Raw genomic sequence first — 24,749 nt, forward strand, 5'->3', positions numbered from 1 at the left:
CCACCCGTGATGTATACCTGTTGGCTCAGCCATCGGACTCATGCACAACTCCTCTCCTCTTTGGTCAGCAGCCTTCTTACCTGTATCTTGTGGCATACTGTTCCCTGTACGTTAGCGTTGACCACAAATTAGGGCTATATATAAATTTTTACAAAGTTAGTGTATCTAAACATATGAGCCACAGAGTACAGTATAGACTTTTAAATTACGAACTGTTCAAATAAACAGGATAGCCAACTAAACAACCCTTTATTGGGTTTTAAAAGAATAGTATGTCAAAAGTTGTGCTTGAGAAAGAACAAGTGAATTTCATTTTTGGCTTGCCAGCAGACACTGGAGCCTGTGATAGTGTGTGTATGCTGAGCTCTTTCTGCAGTTAATTGAATTTACATGTGAGGAATTATATTAGTGGCAATGAATACCTGTGTCTGTTAAACAATCACAAATAAATGCCCCCCCCCCACTCAAGTTTGTGTTTTCTATTGAATGAAGTATGCTACAAGCTCACAGTTATTAAGCAAAGGAGACGAAATAAATTCTGAAGTCTCCCCAACAGGTTGAAGTGACTCTGTTTCTGAAGCGATCAGTTTACCTGTGACCCGTGTTAATTTCCTGTCGACTTGAGGATCACTGAACATCTTTTCCTCTTCCAAAATGGATGGGGGGGAAAAAAAAGAAAAGAAAAGAAAAATACACACACACACACACACACACACACACACACACACACACTTTAAAAAACAAACAAAAAACAGCTGAAAATCCACAAACTAACTTTCATGGTATTCAACGCCGAGTACTGAGGAGTCCAGCCGTACAGGAACAAACGTTTTATTTTATAATGCAAACTGCAACATATGAATTATATTATTTACCCAAAGGAGCAGGAAAAAGGTCATATACCCGTGGCAAAATAAATCACACAGTCTGTGTTAAATCTAAGTCCAACACATATATCAGCCTCAGCCATAAAGGGAAAATCCACCCAAAAAACAACATGTACATTCCTTTGATGTCGGACAGTTCATTCTTACTTTGTGGCTTTAATTGAGTCTCACCCAACAGCAGGAATATGGGATCCAGGACTTTTACTTTCCTCTGCAGACATCACAGAAGGAAAACCTGACTTTATATCAAAGTCAGTGGTTTGTGAAAGGATCGTTGATCCATTTCGGTTTTGACGTGTACACAAATTTGAAGTGAACTGTGTATCATAGGGTCATAAAGTGAATTCTTCAGGGTTTTTGCTTTAGGAAGGCATTTTATCAAAGTTTTTCTACGCACAAATATAGCTCAGGTGAAAACTGAACCTTCAATTAATCTGTTCAGCTATTGCTTAGATAAATAATATTTAATCTACAAGAAAAAAAAAGATAAGTTTCACATTGTTCAGATGCATGTAAAAGAAAAACAAACTGTTCTAAAATGCCAAACTGACATTTTTTGGTTGAAAAATCCCTGCGCTGTTGGTTCTTGAAACACGTTACCACATCTGCATCGAGTCTTGGAAAGTTTCAGAAAGGATTAGTTGACTGGCTGAAAATCCAGCCATGTGACAAACAAAACAAAACAGTGACAGAAGTCTTTAGTAACTCTGGGGAAAAAGAAGTAGCACCATGTTCACTGAGGGCAAGCCAGAAGGTAAAGGGGAGAAGCCGCAGGACACACAGAGTTCAGGTGTGCACTTAAGTGCTGCAGCATCTGCAGTAAATCTGCTCATCCTTCAACATGACTTTTTGGTCTTTATTCTGCTCTGCTGTATTCTGGCTGTGTGCAGCTTATGCAAACATAATCCTCCTTCTCCGCACGCTCAGCAGACAGGCCGACGCAGATCTGGTGAAACCATTGATTGCAGTTGCCGTCACACTGGACCCAGTTTACCTAAAAATGACAAGACGAGATACAATAAATTTTCACTTTGTACACTTAAACTTCAGCTATACAGGCACATAAGTATTTACATAAGTTGGCGTAAATGCAGCAGACTAATGAAACTCACCTCATCACCCTCTGGCTCTCTGCACCACGGTGCAGCACACAGCGAGTAGTCCTCTTCTGAATCTGAAAGAGCAGGGTCAGATGACGTGTGCGTGGGCGAACCGCTTCTCTTCGATTCTTCGGTCCTTTCTTTGCTTCTCTTGGGCTTTTTCTTGCGACACTTCTTGGCCTTCTCGCTGTGCTGAGAATCGGAGCTGTCCTTACGTCGCTTGGTCCGCTTGCTCTGACTGTTCACGGCCTCCTTTTTCAGGCTCGACACGCCATTCTAAGCACAACATACGGAAAGTGGACTTAATAAACAAGAGCATTATGGCATAATGCATTTGGTGTGACACTTAGTAGGAGCTGTTACCTTGTGTTGAGGGCTCCCTTTTGGAGACTTCTGGTCCTGTTCTGTGCTGTTCCCACAGGGAGGGCTCTGTGAGGGCAGGGGGACCAGTTTGTAGAGTAGATATCTGTACAGCTGCTCCGTCTCAGGCAGAGTGACCTGCAGCAGGAATCCCTCCACCATCAGCTCCTCCAGCTCAGGACTAAGTCCTGTGAAAAATTAAAACAAAATGAGCATCAGAGTTGCTCTGAAAAGTGAAACTGCACAGAGTGCTTAAATGAAAAAGCTTTGACACTTACCGTGGAGCGGAACAGACTTGTGCTCTGTATAAAAAGCTGACCCATTTTTTTCCTGAGGCAAATGTGAAGACTCTCTAGGTCCAACTCTCACCTGAAACAATTAAAAACGCCATCAGTGACTGTAAATGCTCAGTGTCTAGTGTTTCCATGATGGTGTCTAGAAAACGGGACTCCTGATGGTGAATCACAATAATTCAGACCACAAACGCTTAACTTAAATCAACAACAATGTTTACAAAATAAAAGACACTGACCATCTTTGACACGTTCTCAAGTACTCCATCTGCGCAGGCTTGCTGGACTCTGTGCTGCCATCTCACAGTCCTCTCGATGAGGAACCGCAGAGCGTCGCCCTCTGGCAGGCGGACCCGAATCCTCTGAAGGGAGGCCAGCAGGGGCAGGACTTTGTCCAGAGGTGGTTTTCTCGACCGCTGGCACAGCGGGCACAGCCAGGCCTGACCGTACTCAAGTTCTGCGGTTGTTGTAACACACCCGCAGTGGAAAATGTCTCGACAGAGCTCGCACTGCATCATGGCTCCTGAGGGAGCCTTTTGGCAAACACAAACACTAAGTGCACAACAGCTTTCAGCAGGAAGGAGCTTTGACTCGTTTGAAGACCTCAGAGACAGTAAGATCTCCATCTCCCTCTGTCGGACCTCGGCGAGAGTGGTCATCTGTGAGGAGAGAAAATTAGATGAAATTAAAAACTAATCTGAAGCCTAATGCCAATGTCTCTATTAATATATGAACTTTCCCTGATGAGACTTCTAATAAAGGAAATCATATTTTTCCCCCCCATTCATTTTCTGAGGAACCCTCCACTCATCGTTACACAGATTTGTGCCTACTAAACCTCGTTTAATGCTAGGTTAACCTACTAAAGGTGACCAAGATAGAGTCAGAGTCACTGCTTCTAATACTAGGTTAAATGGTTGAAATGGCATTCATAGACAATATTTACTGACAGAGTAAAGAAGAACAAGTGAATAAATAAAAAGATCCGTTTTTATCTGTTTATAAGTTAAAAAGAAAACAAACAAACAAAAAAAAAAAACAGCACTTCTTAACAAAGAAGGATTCTGGAGTAAAGGAAACTATACAAGAGCTGGTTTTTAGTCCTAACTATACTGAAAAAGTTACCAGAGAAAAAGAAAATTTGATGCAGCCATACTTACAGCAGAGGCAGAGTCCTTACTCTCAGAGAGAGCTCTCTCTACATCACACAAAGAGTCCAGTTTTGTTAAAGTCTTTTTAATGATCTGTGGAGCTTCTTTCACTTTTTTAGATTTTGACTTCTGATGTGCAGATCCGATGTCACACCTTGGGCAGAGGACCTGAAAACATGATGACAAATTCTATTAGAGGCGCTTTTCAAGTTCAGGTAATTTGCCACACTTGTAGTTTTGTGATATCTGGCACTAAATTTTCATACTGATGCATAATGATTAAATTGGTCAGCCACATTTGCATACGCATTTACCTCTAGAAGTGAGAAAGGGGAGTTTTTCAATAGGAATGTCTTTGCGGCCGTCTCCTTCCAGCTCTTGACATCACTGACAAGGGCCTCCAGTCGACTGAGCGGGTCGAGCTTCACTGGGATGCCCTCTGCTCTGAGAACCAGCTCAGAGAGAATGTCGAGCACAGGAATACGTCCCCCAAGCTGTAAGCACAGACAAGATTAATAATTCAGTTTCACCCATTACTCAAACTAAAGTGCTGAAAGCATAAAGTATGATTTTTACCTGCAGTGTTTCAGCTTCATGGAGCCATTTTTTGGCCTTGGTGACGACATCCTTCAGCTGCAGACAGTTGGGCAGATAAGCAGGGATGTTTTCTACTTCCTGCAGAGCAGCTACAAGGGTTTCTATGCCCTGATATGGCCTGTGAAGAGGCGTCAGGGTTAGAAAACAGTGTAGATGTTTAGGTTTTATACAAGTGATAAAGAAATAAAATAGACATTTCTAAAAATGAAAGACCATAAGCTCATTTGTAGTATTTGGTTTATCTATTAATGGGTTAAGCCAGTGGTTCCCAAACTTTTTTTGCTAGGCCCCCCTTTGTTTTACAAGAAAAATGTTCGCCTGCCTGTCACAGCACCATAATCCACTTTTATCCACCACGACCCAGCTCTACAGATGTGGCACATTTCACTCCGTCTGAAGTTTTCAGCTGGTTTTACACTTTCACACAACACAAAATGTGAATTTTACTGCATTTTCATAGAGTTCATTAGTTGCAATAACCTTGGATTTTCTTCATTTCTGCCTTCTGTCATCATGATGTGAGCATGAAAGAAGATGTGAACCGTCATATCTCACCTGGCCTCCAGGAGACTGAGCACTCGCTCCTCCCACTGCTCTGACACTGTCAGCAACTCCTGCAGACGAGCCATGGCCCTCTCCACAGAGCTGTGAGGGGCCAGGCCCACACCCTGGTCTATCAGCCTCCTCATCGTGTCCAGACACAAGCTGTCCGGCCGACTGCTGGCTTGCTGAACGGTCTCCAACCATCGAGCCTGCTCCAGTCTCTCTCTGAGAAGGGGTAGCTGCGGCAGTTCCACGTCCAGGCCCAGACTCACATCCAGCAGGTCCTGCAGCTCCAGCGCGCTGGGTGACTCATCAGAAAGGAGGCATTCACTGCGCTGCTGGAAGTCATCCACCCGAGTCAAAAGATCCTGTAGATCACATCCAACAGGTATGATGTTGCAATATTACCTCGGCCACACCTTACAAATCTAAAGTCTAGAGATACTGCCAAACCTTGGACACATAAGGACTGAAGTTGAAGCAATTTTCTCAAGAGACTAATAGCTTGGAATAATTAAATTTATACAATTAAAAATTGTATTTACTTTTTAAATAAACAAACCTTCAGTAAAGGAGCCTGTCGGATGTTACATGGCAGGCTGTCCAGTTGTTTGACAAATGACCTCAGCTCCTCCACAGTTAACTCATTCTGGCTTTGGGACTTGCCTCCCCCAGAGCGGTACCTGAAACACAGATTAAAACTGATTTACACACCACTTAGCACTTTGACTGGCAAAAAAAAAAGAAGAAAAAAAATAAAGAAAACGGCCGAGCAGATAAGCTCAACAACAGCAATTTGCATAAATGTGAGTAAGCTCACACTAGCACAAATTGGAAATCTGTCCCACAAAACGGGTTGTTCCAGAAAATAACAAGAACATGACATAATTGTGTAATATCTTGTGTGACCTTATATGAAACTGAATCAACATGGCCGTTTCACAGAACTAAAGATGGAGCCACGAGCAGCGTGGAACATTTCAAATCAGATTTCAGTACCTCGTCTGCCTCTTCCCGTTGAGAAGCTGCTGTGCCGTCACAGAAACTTTATCGGCCTCTGAGGCAATTGTACGCAGCTGATCCAGGAGGCTGCTTTGAGGAAACGCCTTTGTTTCCGCTTGCTCTACCAGGATGTGAAGATCCTCCAACCCTAACCAGGAAAAACAAGAGTTCGTTAGAAGAGTCCAAACTACACGTTAACATTTGAGTAACTCGCTGAGATTACAGAAAGTGCATCACTGTGGTGGCACCTTTTTTCTTGGTTCCTTTGTTTTCCACAATGTCCTGGACATTAGACACCCAGTCTTTATATGAATTGGCACGCAGCTTCACAGATGCCATCAATGGGTACAACTCATCCAGTGTAAACTTGTAACTGGACGAAAAAAAGAAAAACAAAACTTGGTGAATAAACTGATAACTGCCATGTCAGTTTTCAGCAGAAAGTCATAATCGCCTCTGCCAAACATTGCAAGCTCCAAACCTTGTCTTTATAAAAAAGGCAGGCTGGCCTTGCACAGCTTAATATTTGTAGGTTGACTAGTAGTTGGTGAAAGTATAAGTTACTTTTTTTGTGAAACAGTGCTTAATTTTTTATGTTTTTGCTTTCAGGGAAAATTTGCTCCAACTTTTACTTCACGTAACATTTAAAGTAGGCCACACAGCTGTGACAGTACATGAGAAGAGAAATGAATATGAAAATGAGTATGCAGTGTTCCTCTGATTAATTACTTACTGAAGTGTGAGGTTGATAGGAGGACAAGAGCAGAGGTTCTGGGTGTGGTACAGGCAAACCATCTTGTCAGGACTGCAGGCACAGGTGATGCCAGACAGGTAACAGGTGGTCAGACACTTGAAACACTGCCGCGCCTCGTCTGGGAGCACCTCATAATCAACCTGTCGAGACTGCATCACACCCTGGGGATACAGATTCAGTCGTTAGAGCAGCACAAGAGACAGAGGAGCCAAATGTGACATATGTGTACCTAAAAAACAAGATCTCTCGAGTGGAAACTTATATTGTGACAAACATCTTTAAAAATTTTAAGTTCTCCCTTATTTCAGTCTGATAGATGAAATCTGTTATTTTGTGCTTCTTTTTTGATGGTTGTAATGTGCATGTTTAAAAACACTGGATACTGAGGATGAAGCTCCTCACCTTTTTAGTGATTTTCTCTCGTAGTTCCTTCTCCTGTTGGATCATGATAACCATATCCTCATGCAGAGTGGCGGCCAGGTTGACATCTATCGTGTCAGCTTTAATGGCCATGTTGCAAACCATCTCATCGTGGGAGAAGACGCAGTATCTGTTCAGCTGACGATAGTGAGCCACACAGCCACGGCCAAAGGGCATCTATCAGAAAACATGGAGATCAAGGGGTGTTCAAGAGGAATGAGTCAATCATGTGGCGCCAAAACAGTAATATTAGTAACAACAAGCTTCTGTTTAGGGTCTAATCCTGGATTAAGCTTAGTGAAACAAACTGAAAACTAAGTATAGTATTATGTGATACATAATAAAACATTTCTTACCCAGTCCATTGTGCAGAAGTTGACCGCTTCAGCAAAGTTGAAACCCTGGTTGAATCCACTGTGGTAAGCTCTGGGGAAAGTGATGACGAACTCACCTGCACACTGGTTGGTGCGATAAATCTACAGGTGAAAATACAAGAAAGAAATGTTCCATGAAGTCGTTTTAAAATGAATTCAATCTCAAAACAAATGAGTAAAACAGTTTAAACAATGTTGACATTTAAATCTTTTTAATTTGATTTCCATAATTGTGTGAGAAAATCATGTATGCGCAAATTTGTCTTCACTGTTTTTATTTACCGGGACGCCGTTGTTCATCAGCGTGTTGGGATTCATGATGGTGACCAGCTGATGAAGGAGGTCTGGCTGAGACTCAAACAGCTCAGGAGCTAGTTTCTTCATGACCGCTTCGAGGTGCTCTGCAGCATAACCAGGAGCCCCATACCACGTCTTAGGCTCACCCCTGCACATGTGGACAAACCTCTTAGTAACAAAAAAACCCCAATCACGGTAACCCCGCATGTAACACAGTTTTATGCATTATAAATAAGTTTCACAATGGAGTGACACGCTCCTGTCCGTTTGGTTTTTCCTTGATTTTGAAGTTCAGATGAGATGCGTTTCTAATGTACACACACACAAAACTGCTTTTAGAGTTTAAAAAAAAAAAAAAAAAAAAAATCCAAACTCCCAAATTAAAAATCATCATCATCATCACAGTTACACAATAGAGTTAAAAAGTCCACTGTACCAGTGAAGATAGTTTATGGAGTAGCTCCAGTGGTCCTCGATGTGCCAGCAGAAAGAGGAAAAACACATGCCCACGTACAGCCAGGGTAACTTCATGCCACAGATGTCGGCTGTAATGTGAGTCAGCACCGAGGCATCGAGGACTGGCATATTGTTCAAGTTCCAGCCGCTGGTCAGGTAATGCTGCGGGTAAGACACAGGTCTAAATACTCCACTCACTCAGATATAGCCCAGAAAACTTTTAATATGCGACTGCAAACATCAGTCACGCTTATTTTTACTGTTGCCTGCCAGAAATCTAACACCACTTTTGGTGATAATTCAGCTGTAAAAGTTACCATGCTTTGAGAAATTAAAAACATTAATATACATAAAAATATTAGTCTTATATAGACAACTATATATTTTTTTCTATTGTTTATTGATATTTAATGCTTTAAAGAAAACAAAAGGAGACAAAGCATTTTCACAGAGAGAAGGCACAATACATTCCCATGACAGACAATTTGTACCTCATCCTCAGGAGAAACTTCAAAATGGCCGTTTCTCACGGGAAAACCACTCCCAAACTCCTTGGAGGCGATGTCTGCTCCATACTCCACAGTCACATCCTCCTCGATGGTACTCACTAGACGCCAGAACTCCTTCTCCACCAGCTCAGTAGGCACCATCTTAATAGAATTAAGAAAAAAATAAATGAAGGATTTATATTAAAGCATTTATAATCATAATGGAATCCAGGGCCGTTTTCCTTGTTTTTTTTTAAAAAAACCAAAAAAAACTGGTTTATGATGAAAACGGCACTTTCGTGCACTGGAATACTTTCATTTTGTACATTGTTATGGTGTTGCGCACAGAGCAGTTAGTAAGAGCCAGTGCAGCCTCTGTTTTGATTGTGCAAGCTGTCACATTTGGAGGACATTCAATAGCATAAATAAATAAAGTTGTGGGAAAACTAGATTTACATCACTTCTGGTAAGAAATGTAAGAAATACTCAAAGTTGCTTACAACGTGGTTAAAAAAAAAAAAAAAAAAAAAAAGCAGCAAACTGGAGCATATTAAAGAATTTCTCAATTTGTTTTGTTTTCACTTCTGATTGTTGTTATTCTATTTCTATCATGGCCTGTATGTGTGTGTTTAAAATTTCTGAATAGTGAAATAAATTTAAATAAATTCCTTCCACTTCCCCAACTTATCATAATTGTACTTAGTAATAACTTAATCTAGTATGTGTTTCATATTAGTGCTCATATGTTTGAGCTGAAAAATATGATGAAATTCTCATTTATGTTGATCGTTGGTTAAAAGACATTATTATAGCATAAAGTCATTAGCCAATTCATTAGATAGGTCTGGTCAACTGCTTATTAATGCAGGTGTCTAATTAGCCAATCACATGGCAGCAGCTATCACAAATGAGTATCGCAAATGAGGAAGAAAGGTGATTTAAATGACACTGAACATGTGTGGTTGTAGGTGCCAGTCTGACTGGTTTGAGGATTTCATGTGCTGAAATCTTCCCCACAAAACCACCTCTGTTTATAGAGAATGGTTTGAAAAAGAGGAATTATTCAGAGAGTGTCCATTTAGCCCGTTTTTGTTGTATATAGAGAACCTTCACGCTTACATTTCTAAACTATTAAGCTGCTGACATCAATAAACAGAAACAAGAAACTGGAACTTAAAGACTTTACTTTTGACTAAAATGAACTGCAAGTATCAACAAAACAGACTAAAGGCTACTCAGTGTATGTGTGATGAAAACTCACATGAACTGGCATATTGAAATAATCAGACTTGAAGGAGTCAGCCATGTCTCCAAAAGTTTGGAGGGTGTAGCTCCTGCTGGCCTGCTCAAAGCCAAATGCAACAGCTGGTTTGCCACATTCCTGTCAAAACCAAAAGATTGTATATGAAGTTAAAACAAGTCACTTGGGATTATACTATAATTGTACATGTCAGATGGGAGACTACACTCCAGTTCACGGTGACTTGAGCTTCCTGAGGGGGCAGGAGGTATAGCTCACCTCAACCAGGCACCTGGGGCATCTCCAGTCGCCTCTGGGAACATCGTGGAGCGGAGGGATGAGACAGAAGATGTGATAGCTGTCATCGCAGCCGTCGCATAATAGCAGGCGGTCCTCAGCGCTTCCACTGCCACACACCAGACACATGTAGTGGTCCACCTGATGAGACAGAACACTTATGAGGATGTACTGTGTACAAAATAGATCCATTGAATCATGTAACAAAAAGTAGTTGGCCAATAAATTTAGTACATAGGGAAACATTTACTTTATTCACTGGAGGTTTGATAATTTTATCTAATACAGTTTCTTCATATTCAGTTGTATCCTTGTGATCAATGGGCTCCTTTTTCACCTCAGTGACTGCCATTCTCACTGAAAGACAAGGACGAAGATTGATTGGAGGCTTCAGGAGTCCCCAATAACACTCAGACCCATTACACAAACCAATTATTTCTATTTATAAATATATCAGTACAGGTCAGGTTTATTTTTCTTACCAGGTTCTGGCTTGGCAACAAATGTTCCCATCCTCCTCCTCAGGTTGGGACGAGTCTCACGAACTTCTCTGGGTTCACTTTTGACATAGCCCCTCTGCAGCAAGAGTCAGAAACAGAGTCAGCTGTACTTTCAAAACTAATGTGGGAATATAACTAGTAAAATGCTGTCATAATGATAAGACATAGAAACATCTTGTTTTAGAGCTGAAACAAAAGCCTGTCAAGACAAATGCACAACACTTTATTTTTAAAAAATTAATAATAAATTTAAAAAAAACCAAAAAAAACGCATGCAGCAGAGTCATTAAGAATGCTGCACACTGGAACAGTGCCCACTACTCATGCGTCAGCTAAGCCTTCCTGCAGTTCTTCTGCAGTCAACAGGGAGTTGTGTTTTGCCTAAATGCCCAGCAGACATGTGGTTTTCTGGTTCCTGCTGTTTTGCTGCAACTTTCACAGTTCCTTTATCCTCCATTACAGTCAGTGTAAACTACCTTTTTATAGCCTTTGCCTGCTTCAAAGGCATCAATTAGCTTCGCTGGAGATCAGATGGTTAAAGGAGGCCATCGTTGTTTAAAGTAACCACAAATCTGGAGAACGAACTCTACTGCCAGCAGCCAGTAACAATTATTGACCTGACCTTATAGGTGAAAATGAGTTAATCAAAGCCTAACAATTAAATAGAGTTTTAAGAATTTCAGAGTAAAATCCATAACACAAAGAAGTTATGATTCAGAGGGAAATGTCAAAGATGACAGACTCACCTCAGATCTCATTCGTTTGGCTCGGCGAGCAATGCTGCAGGTCTCCTGGGGCTGGACAGATTGGCGCTGCGGCAGGTCGTGAGGGGTGTACTCCTTATCTTTAGTGTCATTGGTCAAGGTGGCTGCCTGTAGGAAGAAGTGAATGACACCAAATTAAACACACAGAACCCCCTGCCCCCCCCAAAAAAAGATTAAAAACTGGCAACGATTTAATTATCAAATATCTGAGGATCTCTACATTCAAACATGGTTGTCAACATTTGAAAGTACCAGAATTGAGTATATGAGTTTCAAAAAGTCAAAAGTTTTACCGCTGTGATGCTTCTATTTAAAGACATCAAAAAAGAAATGTCAGTCAGAGTGTAGATCTGTCAACAGATCTCAAAGTTTAAGTCAAACTTGCAAGATACCTGCAACTAAATTTGTTCCCAGTGAATTTTTACTGTCAGTTTTAACTTTTAGGAATTTGTGTTGGATAAAATCAGTCTTTCTTACACTGGAAAAGTCACTCTGACAACACCTTATTTTGGTGTGTGCATAATGGAAGGTCATACAACACTTGAATTTACATGGTGGAAACTTTTACAATAAAAGCACATCAAGTGCAAATAAAATTCCTTCATACTCATTTGCTTTCAAGACACTGTCAAGAGACTGAACTGCACCGTTTTTGGTGTGTACTGGATGAAGGTTAAGCAACAGTACTACATGCTTTGTAGTCCTGAGGTCTGTACTACAAGGCCAATTTAACATAACCAGGATGTCCTGTCTGTTATCTGGTTTCACTTACCCTAAGATCAACAATCAGGTTACGTGGTCACATGAAGCTGAGCGCATAACTCAGTAAGTATAACCCAGGGTTTCCCCAATCTAGCTACCAGCACATTAACATGAAAGAGGTGACATTAATGGCATCTGACCAGTAACAAACATGGACAGGTCCACTGGCTGAATGGCTGGCTTTACAAAGAAAGCTAAATCTATTAGAAAAATATGGAGAATTAACACATAAAACAAGCTTAAAGTATATTACAAATAAGTGGTACGAATGTCTGTAACAGGATAAGCACCGAAAAGCTCTTTGGCCAGTGAGACTGGAAAAGGTCTACTACATTAATAAAGTTTAGCCTATTTAAAACCAGGAAGGAAAGCTGGCAAAAATGCTGACACTGCAAGTTAACAACCTTCTTAGTATCACAGCTGTATTATTAAGATGTGGGAGTGTCTGACAGTTAATATAATTGTTGTTCCATTAAATTAATGTTTAGATGTGCTTATGATAGTTTTCCTTTTCAATCCATCAGCTGCAGTGGTATTTGACAATATGAGTGTAAGGATTAAATATAGAGACATCGTTCACATGTAGAATTACTCTACTTGCAAATTTTATATAAGGTCAACAAGCACAAATAGGTGCCCTGTTCTTTAGACCATCCACACTGATTCCGTGTGGAATCTTCTGGGAATTGTGACGCCATTTTCCAGAGATTTGATCAGTCACTAAGTGTAGATTTCACACCTGCTGACCTCTAAACTAGAACATAGCTTACTCAGGAGGCAGTTAGGTCTGCAGTATAAGTTACCATGGAGATGTACTCCAGCAAGAATTGAACTGCTATTGCAATTTTGAAAACCCAGGGTTAACCCTGGAGTTACTTTCACATGCCTGCTTTGTACTACAGGCTTCTGGTTGATCTAACCTCTGAAGCACAAAATAAATTAATTAATTAAAAAAAATTTAAAAAAAATTAAAAAAAAAAAAAAAAAAAAAAAAAAAAAAAAAATATCACAAAATAAACCCCCCGTTACTCTTTGATAACTGTGCACAGTATCACTGTGGGTGAGAAGACTCAATAAGACACTAAAGTGCTTAAGACCAGGCTGTTGTTTCCATCATATTCCACATTTATTCCATTAAAATAATTATTTTTCTGTCATTATAATCCAACCAATAATTTCATGTGCATTTAGCCTGCAAACAAGCAGTCCCCGGTCATTGCTCCTGAGTTCATCTCCTGTGTACATCTTGGAAGAAACTAATGGATTGCAGAGTCTTCCAATAAACATCCAGCCAGCTGTGAACCAGACTGCCTACTGTTACTCTGTAAAAAGAAAACAGGTGAGAGTACGTACAGGGAGATTGGCTCCAGTCTGGAAAAGGTTATATGGGTAGAGGATTCGCTCATAGTGTGCCCGCAGATGGGAGCCAATAGCCTTTCCTGGAGCAAAGCCCATCTTGACGGAAATCTTAGTCCAGCGGCGTTCTCTGCAGACTGCATCAAAACCACCCTCTTCATTCACCAACTTGCGTGAAATAAGTGAAATAATAAATTAAATATCAAGTAAGGCAAGTTCACTGGTGTAGAAAGTTGTTGTACTGACAAGTGACAAATTAAAAAAAATAAAAAAATAAATAATGGAGATGAATTGTCTTAGTAGGAAAATCATTTTCCAAGTCTCTGCTCCCAGCTGGGGTGCAGGTTTTTCCCAGCTCAGATTGGCGTCTAAGCCACTATTGAGGGTGTTACTTTCACCAGGACAAGTGAAACCAAACAATCTTAGTTAAATCAGATTAACTAAGCACCCTTATAGGGGTGTAAAAAAATTTTAAGAACCCCTTTAAAATCCTCATGCTGATAAAACTCTGGGTGCTTTGTGATGAGATGCCGCTTTAGGTTGGCTGGCTTCATTTACTAACACTCGAAGACAAACAACACATTTTGGTCTTCCATTGCCATTCTCGATAAAGCCAAGATCGAGGTAAATGTTGTCATACTTTCTAATTTTAGCTGGTTTGGCTTTTGTATTACTTAGTAATGTGAACTGACTTAAATATTTTTCCATTGTGCTAATTAGCTCAACCGCAGATGATGCATTTACGTGCCACTACATGCCAGGTACCATAACGTGTTAATGTAATTACCCAATCTGTGGCTCACAAACCCTAGTTTGAGGCCACTGAGCTAAATGATCCCCCCCTCCTCTTATACTTAGCCTCACAGCTCCTCACTGTAGTACTTAAATGTTCAGGTTTTTCCTTTAATTTGTCACCCATCTGCTGATTCACAAGTCATAAAAATCAATTGTAATTCAGTTGTAACGTATTCATGATCACCCTCTTAGATTCATAACTGTAGCACTAGTGGGGATTTTCACACCTTATTCAGTTGGTACAGATCCAGAATCTTTCTTTCCACTTGAGGAATTTTCAGTTTGCATCCTTGTAGCTCCCAGAATTTTGCTATTTGATCCAGGAAGTTGAGTTTAACTCTGGTCTGAGCCTTAAGGAAAAAAGAAAAATTGTTTAGCTCCTCAAACAATAAGCATTGGAGTTGTAAGAAAATAACCTGAGAAGTACTAAGTGCTCCAAAAAGAAGAGTACAAAAAATAAAGAAACAAAATGACTGAGTTACTATCTTTTTGATTCTCTCCTACTAGTATTAACATTTTTTAAAAGAGGGAAATATGTCTGCAGTCTTTTCACGGCTCACCATGACATGATAGTGAATCAGATATTTTGACGATGCTGCCATTTTTTTTTTTTTTGAAGGACAATGAACAAAAGCACAGCGAGTGAGGCAATACCTGAATACAAGAGATGAGCAAAACTGGATTTTGTAAATATATAAAGATGACAAATGTACCTCAAGCTCATTGAGCCGTTGTATTCGCGGTGTGAATTTAAGTCTGTCGACATCACAAGCAAACGGTGGCTGCCAATCCTGAAATGAGTAAAGGAAAAACAAAAAACAAAATAAAAAGACAGACCATTTTAAGCAAGATTAGACTAAAGCTGTGACGATTAGACTCACTGAAACATGCTTTTGTTTGCACATTTTTCAGTTTCAGCGGTATCATCATATACAGCAAGATTCCAAGTCTACTTGCAGTAATCATCATCATTACACTCAAATGAACCAACATAGAGGAAAAAGCTGATGTTACCAAATTAATTAAGCTTTAGTCTTTCAGGCTTTATACCCATCTGAGCTCCATGCAAATACTTCAATTTCAATACCTGAAAATAAGATGCGAGTACTGCAGCTTGGCACATAAGAATGAGGCAAAGACAATTGCATAATGAGAAACAGTAAGCCATTGTTTCAGAAAAGTCAACATTTTAATGCTATTAAATATAATGAGTGTAAATATGACAAAAAGGTAGTAAATTTGTCAAACATAGGTTCTCTTTATTTCTGCTAATTAGCTATTATTTAACAGAACCTGTCCCCACTTTCACTTAAAAACACAAACTTCACTTCGATGTCTAACCGCATGCGAAGCAACTGAGCAAAACAACTGTCTTACAAACTAAAACACTAACCATGCTATACTGCACAACTTCCTGTACGACTAGTTGTAAGTGCAAGTTCAAGATTCAGGAAAATGATCTCAATTTTGTACAGTTCAATGTGTGATACAAAACAGTGTTATTATAACTGTGTTATTCTCACATATTATCAAACCGATAATGGTAAATGCTGTCATACAGTTAAAGGACAGTCTCAACTGCTTCCTAAGAACAAAGAACAGTAAACAAAAAAAAAAGAAAAAAAAAGAAAAAAAAAGTTTATTGTGGAGATAAGCTTTTCAGGTTTCACATTTGTTCTTCTATAGCGTAACAAGCACTCATAAAAACAACTATACAGAAACCTCCCAATAAATCTGCAGCCACAGCTTCTCTCAGTTATTTGTTGTTGCATTGTGCCTTTTATTATTGACTAATGTTTAGTCGATAGAGTTTCCACATTGTGAACATGTATCCATTAAACTTTCTGTGCCTAAAGTGACGTCTTCCAATGTACTGTTTTGTCTATTCTGGAGTCAAAAAGGCCAAAATGTTCAGTCTGTGGGATTCTTAGAGTCAGAACATGAAGCATTCGGGTAGAAAATTATCATTGTTATTCAAAACTAAACAAAACATGCAGGTTACATTTTCTTTAATGTTTCAATGGCATTGTTAGCATTTTTTGAATCGTCTAAATATTATTAATACTGATGGAAAATAGATGAACAGATGCTGTAAACAGCAATGTTTGCACTGTAGGATCTAATATCAATAGATTATGATTTTGTAACTTTTAGTCATTTGTGATAACATCCTAACCTGTGATAAGTATACAAAAAGGGGAGCCATTTTTACTTAAAAAACAAAAAACAAAACAGGTCTGTTTTCTCTTTTAAGACGACTACATTTACATGCCAAACCAACTGAAACAGTACTGTAATGAGAAGGAAATGTGGCAAATTTACATATACAGGCTGATAATGAGACCTGCAAATTAGTCTAACGCTCCTGATGTGTTTCAATCTTCAACTATTGCAACATTTCTTAAAAATGAACACAAACATTTACTGTTAAGGCTGACTGCCTACTGTGTGCAGCGTTACCAGAGGCTCTTTAAAATGTCACAGTTAAGATTTACTGGGCCTGGACAATGAGTGAAATGCTGAAATGAAATGCTGGCCAGAGAAGAGATAACAACAGCTGCATTAACACCACCTTATTGTTGGATTAGTCTAACAAATGTTGTGGGACCAAAGCAAAACAATCATTTTTGAAAACAAATAGAAATGTGCTCTGTTTTACTGACCATCCTCCACAAGTCTGACCATGGTAGTTAAGACTGCAAGCACAAATTCTGGTCTCTACATGACTCAGGCCCTCCAATCTCAATCCAAAATGACAAATACAATTGTGAGAAATTAACCACAAACAGGCCTGGCAATGTCCCCGAAAATCATCTGCATGTGCGCTAACCTCTATAGTCAAAATGTGATCCATGTAAAACCCTGAAGGAAACTCTACCTGTATACCGTGCACCAAATAAAAATCACTGATCGAAAACAGGTTGTGGTGCAGTGTTTACTTCCTTTTTCAAACATTGTCTGAACCGTTTGTACATGGGAAAGGGTTAAAAGAGAATAATGAAACAAAGAAACAGGGCTCTCAAATAAGAGCCAATCTATAATCTCTGGATTGTATACACCATTTGCACACACAATTTGCAGACAAAAAATAAAACTCCAGGATCTCTCTCTTCACAAATAGACATTAATAACAGTTTAAAAAAAAAAAAAAAAAAAAAAAAAAAAAAACACATTAAAATTACAAACTTATAAATTTGTCCTGGTAGAAAACCCAGCTCAAGAGCCCAGTTTCCATCACTTCAAGGATTTAAGATTATTTATTGGTCTGCCTGAGCCACATTTTGATCAAAACATTCCAGAATAAACTGCTGGTGCTGACTTATAATTGTGAAATGTAAATCATAGTTTAGACAGCACAAATAGATCTCGAATATCAATCCAACTACTATCAGCAGCTAATCTTTGCTCACATTTATCCCACTGGCTTCTTTTGTTTACATGAGCTGTGCATTTCAGCCATTTACCCAGCAAACACTGAAAGCAGTCACCCCACCCATCCGCTTTTGATGACAATTCAATCCCTTGTACTCATACCCAACGGGTTAAAGTGTGCAAAATAAGCTTTTTTTTTTCTCCTTTTTTTCATGCTTCCTGATTTCTGCTTTAGATGCATGCACACATGTTAAAACATTTCCACCCATGTCAAGGACCTTGCAAAAAATAAATATATATTTTATCTTTTTAAGTTGACATAGAGAATACCTGGAAAAAATTACGTCAGGCATATTTAAAAAAGAAAGAAAGAAAAAAAATCAGTTCAATCTACCCTTTTAACGCATGGACACACCCTTGAATAAAATATATGCCCACTACTGTCACATGTCTCAGAAATAAGGTCAATGGGACATTATTTTTGCATTATGTTAGCTCTAAGATATTTAAGGGGGGGGGGGGGGGAAGCCATTTTATTGTCAGTATTTCCTTACAGACTTTGATATTTGACCCCTGAGACGTTAGAGAGGTGTAGATTACGCCAGGCTAATCGTCCAATTAGAATTATTATTAAAAAATAGCCCCGGATTTGCTTCCATAATAGCGAAATAAAGATTAGCCAGCAAGTATAAAACTATCTGGTTAATAAACTAACGCTAGTAGCAGTCGAGAATAACCGTAATTTGAGTGGATAAAGTTGATAAAACTACGATGAAAGAGAGAAACAGTGTCCCCCACTGAGTGCCGTGTTTCTACGACCCTTTTCTCCATAAACAGTTGGCCACCGAGCACGTACGTTAGCCAGCGTGAGATGTCAGAAAACTGCGGCTTTAAACGGGCCCCGACTGATGCTAGTCAGGTTAATTCACCCTGTCTAAATCCGTCAAATCCTGCTCAGATACTTGGACTTTACATTTAACCAAGTGCGCAGAAATGGTTGTTAAATTATTAGTAGGTCAAGTCTAGGCGAGCCATTTCCGTGCGCAGACTCCAGGAAGCACTTCATTCTGCGCTAACGTAAACAATTTGCATCATATTTTGCGTACAGGCAAACTTTTGCGTTTGAATTATTTTTTTATAGCGCTCTTTAAGTTGGGCGACCCTCTATCATGAATCCAGGCTGGTTTGTTTTTACGACTAAGCCCGACCAGGACACAGGTTTCCTCTTGAATGGCATGTGTCTGAGAGCTTCCCATTGCCGTTACAAACACAACACAGTCCAGCTCGGGCTAGCTCACTATTCTTACTCGCAGGCGCAATCCGCCATGTTGAAACCTGTCTTAAAAACACAACTTTGCCTTCTAAATTAGCCACAGCGGCAGAGGCCAGCACACCGTGCAAACACCACGAATAATTGTAAAAAATAAAAGAATTACTCACCGGCGGTGGTCGGATCTTGCAGATACCAGTTTTCTCTGCAATTGGTCGTATTTTGTTGATGTACGCAAAAGGGTCGGCAAATTCCTCCCAGCTGGGCTCAAAAACAGGGCACTCGGGAGGAGGAATGAACTCATTCACCTGCGGCTGAGTCATCGTTGCATCTTCGTTATGACTCCAGCTGAAATATTTTTTTAAAAAAGGGGGGTTCCAAGCCGTCTGTGCTTGCTTTGATGTCCAGTCTTTCAGTTCATGTCCACTCTCCACTCATTGAACTCAAAGACGAATTATCTAGTTGGAGACGAGCTCTGACAGCGAGGGGAAGTACACGTCCGCTTCGACAAATAGACACCCACGAATTATTTAGGCTAACGTCATTTTTGCGCCGTTTTCGTGCGCAAACATGCACTTTTGCTACCGAGATAGAAGTAAAAAACGGACTGTGTCTAAACTGACATTTTATTACACCAATTTAAGGTGTGCTTTCGTAACACAAAGGACTTACATGGCTGCAAATCTGTGGTAAGATGGAGTAACTTTATTTCAGTTTTCACAGCGTTTTTAAAAATACACTGTAGTTAATACTTTAGTAGCGAACAGTTTAGGACTATATAGCTTATTGGCTCAGTGGTTTCCTCACAGATGATTGCTCCCTTGTTTGGTGCGTTTGGTTATCTCACCCTGTGGTGAGACAATGCTCCTGTTCTCCCCTTCTCAAATAAAGATAGAAGCCTCACTCCGCCCGGCTAAGGCGAAAGACTAGCAGACATTACCCGGTGCTTACTAATCGAACTCACCTTGAAGATCTTTGCGCGCTGACCGGCACTTTGTTTTTAAATGGTCTAGAGAAGCTCGTTGATTGGCAGAGAGGAGTCATATGTTGATAGTTCAGCCGTTTGTGTTTTTAAAATAAACATTTTCATTTGTTTGACGCCAAATTTATAATAACAATAATAATTATACGATATATTATTTTTATGCTATCGATAGCTTGTTGGGTGTGCTACAATTGCTTTAAACATCTAACTTCACAAAGAGTAGCCTTTGGCTCTGAAAGGCTACTCTTTGTGCCAAAAACTGACCACCACCACCCAAAAAACAATAACAAAGTTTTTTTTTTTCTTCAGTTTTTGGCATATTTGTCACACTTGCATGCTTCAGATCAACAAAAACAAATCTTAGTGATAGTCAAAGATAACCTGTGTAAATACAAAATGTAGTTTTTAAATGATTGTTTCATTTATTAAGAGAGAAAGGCTATCTTAACTTGGGGGACTATGTGGAAAAGTAATTGCTCTCTAAACCCAATAATTGGGTTTGGCAATAATCTTTCATTTTGTCTCACTCTTCTTTTCAGCCACATTGGAAGGTTTTCCAGGATTAAAAAAATATGAACAAATAATTTTTTCATTGTATTTTTGTGATCATTATTGACCTAAAGCATAGGTGTCAAACTCTGGCCTGCGGGCCAAATTTGGCCCGCAGCCTAATTACATTTGGCCCGCGAAGCCATACCAAATGACTATTAGAGCTGGCCTACTGGTATTATACAGCTAATATATATATTGTTTAGTATAAAGCTTTGCTTGTTCCATATTCAGTTTTTCAGCAAAACGTGTTCGAGTCCATCAGAAGAGATTCATTCTCATATCTGGAGGAAGATTTTTTTTTTCAATAAATATTAATGTTAGCCTGCGACTTTGTTCCAGATTTGAATTTTGGCCCACTGTGTATTTGAGTTTGACAACCCTGACCTAAAGGAATAGAAAATATGAACAAATAATTTTTTCATTGTATTTTTCTTGGTGAGGCAGTCAAAAGGGTTAAGCTCTGTACCCAAAGGAGAATGTCAAGCCCTGAAACTCGAACTAACTCAAGTTACTCAACAGGACAATCATCCGAAACACACCAGCGAGTCCACCTCTGAATTGGACCTCTTTGACTACCCCCCCCCAAAAAAAAAGGTTTTGGGGTAGTTAAAGAGGTCTTGAAGCCGATTGAAATGCTTTGTCATGATCTTAAACAGGCCGTTAAGTCACGGTACCACCACCATGTTTGACTGTTGTTATGAAATGCTATGTTAGTTTTACACCAGATGTAACAGGACTCAAACCATCAGTCCACAGAATATTATCCCAAAAGTCTTGGTATTTTGGCAAATATGAGACAAGACTTTGTCCTGTTTATTTTCAGCAGTGTTTGAAAAAGGAAAAAAAAAAAAAAAATGGAGGATGCCATTTTTGACCAGTCTCTTTCTTATTGTTGAATCATGAACTCTGACCAAAGCTGAGGGAAGTGAAGCCTGCAGTTCTTTAAATGTTGTTCTGGGTTCTCTTGTGACTTCCTGGAGAAGTCATTAATGCGCTCTTGGAGTAATTTTGGTAGGCCGGTCACCCCTGGAAAGGTTCAACAGTGTCCCAAGTTTTCTTCTGTTTGTGGATAATGGCTTTCATTGTAGTTCACTGGAGTTCCAAAGCCTTAGGAAATTGCTTTATAACCCTTTCCAGACTGAGATGTCACTGACTTAGTTTCTCAGTTGCTTCTTTAGATCGTGGAATGATTCGTTGCTGTTTGAGATAATTTAGCCTACTTCACTCTGTCAGACAGGTTCTATTTAAGCGATTTCAGGGAGTAGTCAGGCATGGGTGAGGCTAGTGAAAATGAACTGTTTTCTAAAAATTGTGGTTATTAACTGTTAATTCATGATTTAACAAGAGGGGCAGTTCCTTTTCCACACAGGACCAGGCATGTTTGAATAGCTTTTCCCCCTTAATGAATAAAATATTTTAAAAACTGGACTTTGCCTTTATTTCGGTTATTTTTCTCTCATATTAAAATCTGTTTGATGATCTGAAACATGTGTGACAAATACGCAAAAAAGAATAAGAACTCAGGAAGCAGGCAAATACTGTTTTTCTCAGCACTGTATAGAGCTGATTTGAATGTCCCTGTTTTCTGTTTCGCCTAAACTTCCTGTTGGACGGTAAACTGGCAGGTGTTTTTTAATGTATGCTCACTCTTAATAAAAACTGCTGTTAGCACTGGATATTTTCTTCCCTTCTGTCCCAAGCAAGTGAAGAACTTTACGTCATTCTGGTACCTTTGAACTCATAATGACATAGTAATACATAATTTATACAGCGGTAGTCTTCAGAACACAAATCTTTTCATTCTTCACAAACCCACATCCACCACACAAGCTATTTCAACTAATACCACCCCTGAAACTCACATGGTGGGACTCATCTTACTAGGTGTGAGCATCTGGAACCACATCACAAAGAAAATGTGCTGGCAGCTATAAAATCAGGACCCTTAGTGATGAACAGTAGACCTCTCATAGCGTGAACCACAGAACATAAATTATTACAGAGAAACTGGAGACAGTTGGGTTGAACAAAATTATATTCAGAACTATAAAATCTACAACTTAAAACTTTGCTTTGCAAGGAGGATCAGACTGGATGCAAATGTAATAAATGCTTCCAACACCATATCGATAATGCAGACTTGCTCACATATTAACACCTCGTTTGTGGATTTAAATGAATAATGTACAAAACTGAATTTCAGATGGCAAGTAACTTAGCATTTCCAGTTTTACTTGTTTTTGGGACCAGAAGTCCAAAACTGTGAAATACACTAAAACCTACATGCAGTCATGTGATGGAAAAAATGTATTTGCAGCACTTTGTGTTGACTTATGAAAAGCAAAGTACACTCTTACAGTTTCCAGATGTATTAACCCTAGAACACTATCGCTAAAAATAGTAACACCATCACTAACGCCGGGTGATTTTTACCCAATATAATATACCCAACAAAAAGTACTTGTCATCAAAATATATAAAATATATGACAACACATGACAAATTAGAGGGGTTTTCTTTTATTTTCAGCTGTGCCATATCTAACAAAATGGGAAAAAAAAGTTTCATGGGGGGACCCTAAAAAATGCTCCAAAATTTCTGGAAAATTAGCAGTTGGAGAACAAAACAAATCCTAAACAAAAATATAATGATGCTGGAAACTTGGTCTTTGGTCCACCCATTCCTGGGATATTTGAGTCTTCCCTGGTGAAGGCACAGTCTCCTTGACACGTGAACAGCTGCAGGAGAGAGAAACAAAAAATGGCATTTTTTGAGTGGGTAAAAATGACCAGTTGACTAAAATATTTGTTTTTACCATATGAATTCCCTTGGAAATCACCACTTGTTGATATTTATTCATAACCACTGCACTAAATAAGGATAACATGCAAATTCCAGGACCACTCTTACTTACCTATTCCTTACATGCAGTCAGTACACACAGGGTAGTAATGGCGTGGACACACCGGTCGACGGCAGACATGGCACCTGTATCGCGTCTTCCTGTCCAAGCCTGTGGGGCACACCTCACTAAGGGACCACTGCTTTCTGCTGCCACTGGTCGTGCCTCACCTTCAAGAGTGCCAGGGGTAGGGATGTCGAGCACGCTACAGATCAGGACTCTGAGTTGACGTGACAGATTTGAAGAGGGGAGCCTCTGCTCTGCCCATGGTTTGATGAGTGCCAATGCCAAAGCCTGCATATAAGGCCTCCTCTGCATTTGGTTTTCATTGCATTCTCATTGTGAATGATCCATGAGTTTATCACATCAGCATTGATCATGCCATAGAACACGCAAAGGGGCCATCTCTTGGTTTTTCTTCCACAACCATAGTGAGCGCACATCTGGTCAAAAGTATCGACACCTCCCTTTGTTTTGTTGTCAAATTCAATCACTTCGGGCCTACGAGTGGGTCCTATGCTTGGTTGTGTATGCATGGATGACAGGAGCAGTACAACCTTCTTTTTTGAAGCTTTGTCAGGGAGGAAGGACACCAAGGTTAGTTCTTTGGTAAAGGGAAATGCACTGGAGCCTGGCGCGTGATTTTCTTTAACTTTCATCACTTGTGGGATCTGCCTTTTGTTTGCTTTTATTGTTCCCACTAAGGTCATGCCACAGCTAGCTACATAACATAGCTTTTAGATTAAAAAAAAGAAAAGAAAAAGAAATCTAATCAGCTAACAATTGCCAAGTTAAACAAACCTTACCTCTGTGTTACTCACTAGCTGAGATGCCAAAGACACTAAACCTGCAACAGGGTGACAGCTGTAGTTGAAGAGGGACAGTAAATATGGTGAGCCTGAATGTTGTCACCCTTGAAATGCGGCAAGATCACCTGATTTTATACACTAACACTATCACCGGGTGAAATCCACCCAAAACCTACTTTACCCTCTATCACTATTGCCGGGTGAAATTCACCCGAACACATGCCTGTAGGAAAAAGCGGGATTTGGGGTAGGGAAACACCCACGCCTTCAAAGACGTCAAAGACAATGCTGAAGCTACCCAGAGACCCACCACACTCAGACAAACGCAACATATTGAAAATTATGTAAATACATTTGCTCGGGTGAAAATCACCCGGCGATAGTGTTCTAGGGTTAAGAGAGTAAATATTTGTCAGGTGCTGC

At 39.7% G+C, this 24,749-nt stretch overlaps 1 protein-coding gene across 1 annotated transcript; it reads right to left on the minus strand.

The window, feature by feature from the left end:
* Window positions 1-815: 815 nt before the first annotated feature.
* On the minus strand, window positions 816-19,970 carry kdm5ba (lysine demethylase 5Ba). Its single transcript, XM_085273737.1, has 27 exons — window positions 19,249-19,970; window positions 15,150-15,227; window positions 14,664-14,786; window positions 13,639-13,809; window positions 11,506-11,631; window positions 10,742-10,835; window positions 10,510-10,616; window positions 10,242-10,400; window positions 9,984-10,103; window positions 8,726-8,884; window positions 8,215-8,396; window positions 7,764-7,926; window positions 7,464-7,583; window positions 7,090-7,284; window positions 6,667-6,848; window positions 6,182-6,306; window positions 5,931-6,081; window positions 5,494-5,614; window positions 4,944-5,299; window positions 4,368-4,506; window positions 4,106-4,285; window positions 3,801-3,959; window positions 2,880-3,299; window positions 2,626-2,716; window positions 2,351-2,535; window positions 2,000-2,263; window positions 816-1,881 (listed from the first exon to the last, which is right to left on the minus strand). Exons 1-27 carry the CDS (start codon window positions 19,399-19,401, stop codon window positions 1,744-1,746), a joined length of 4,461 nt encoding a protein of 1,486 aa, XP_085129863.1. The 5' UTR covers window positions 19,402-19,970; the 3' UTR covers window positions 816-1,743.
* Between the last annotated feature and the right edge of the window lie 4,779 nt (window positions 19,971-24,749).

Source organism: Mchenga conophoros, linkage group LG5 (genome assembly GCF_057382185.1).
Source record: "Mchenga conophoros isolate Kocher_MC1m ecotype Shallow Benthic linkage group LG5, M_conophoros_male_GT1.1, whole genome shotgun sequence".
Taxonomy (NCBI): domain Eukaryota; kingdom Metazoa; phylum Chordata; class Actinopteri; order Cichliformes; family Cichlidae; genus Mchenga; species Mchenga conophoros.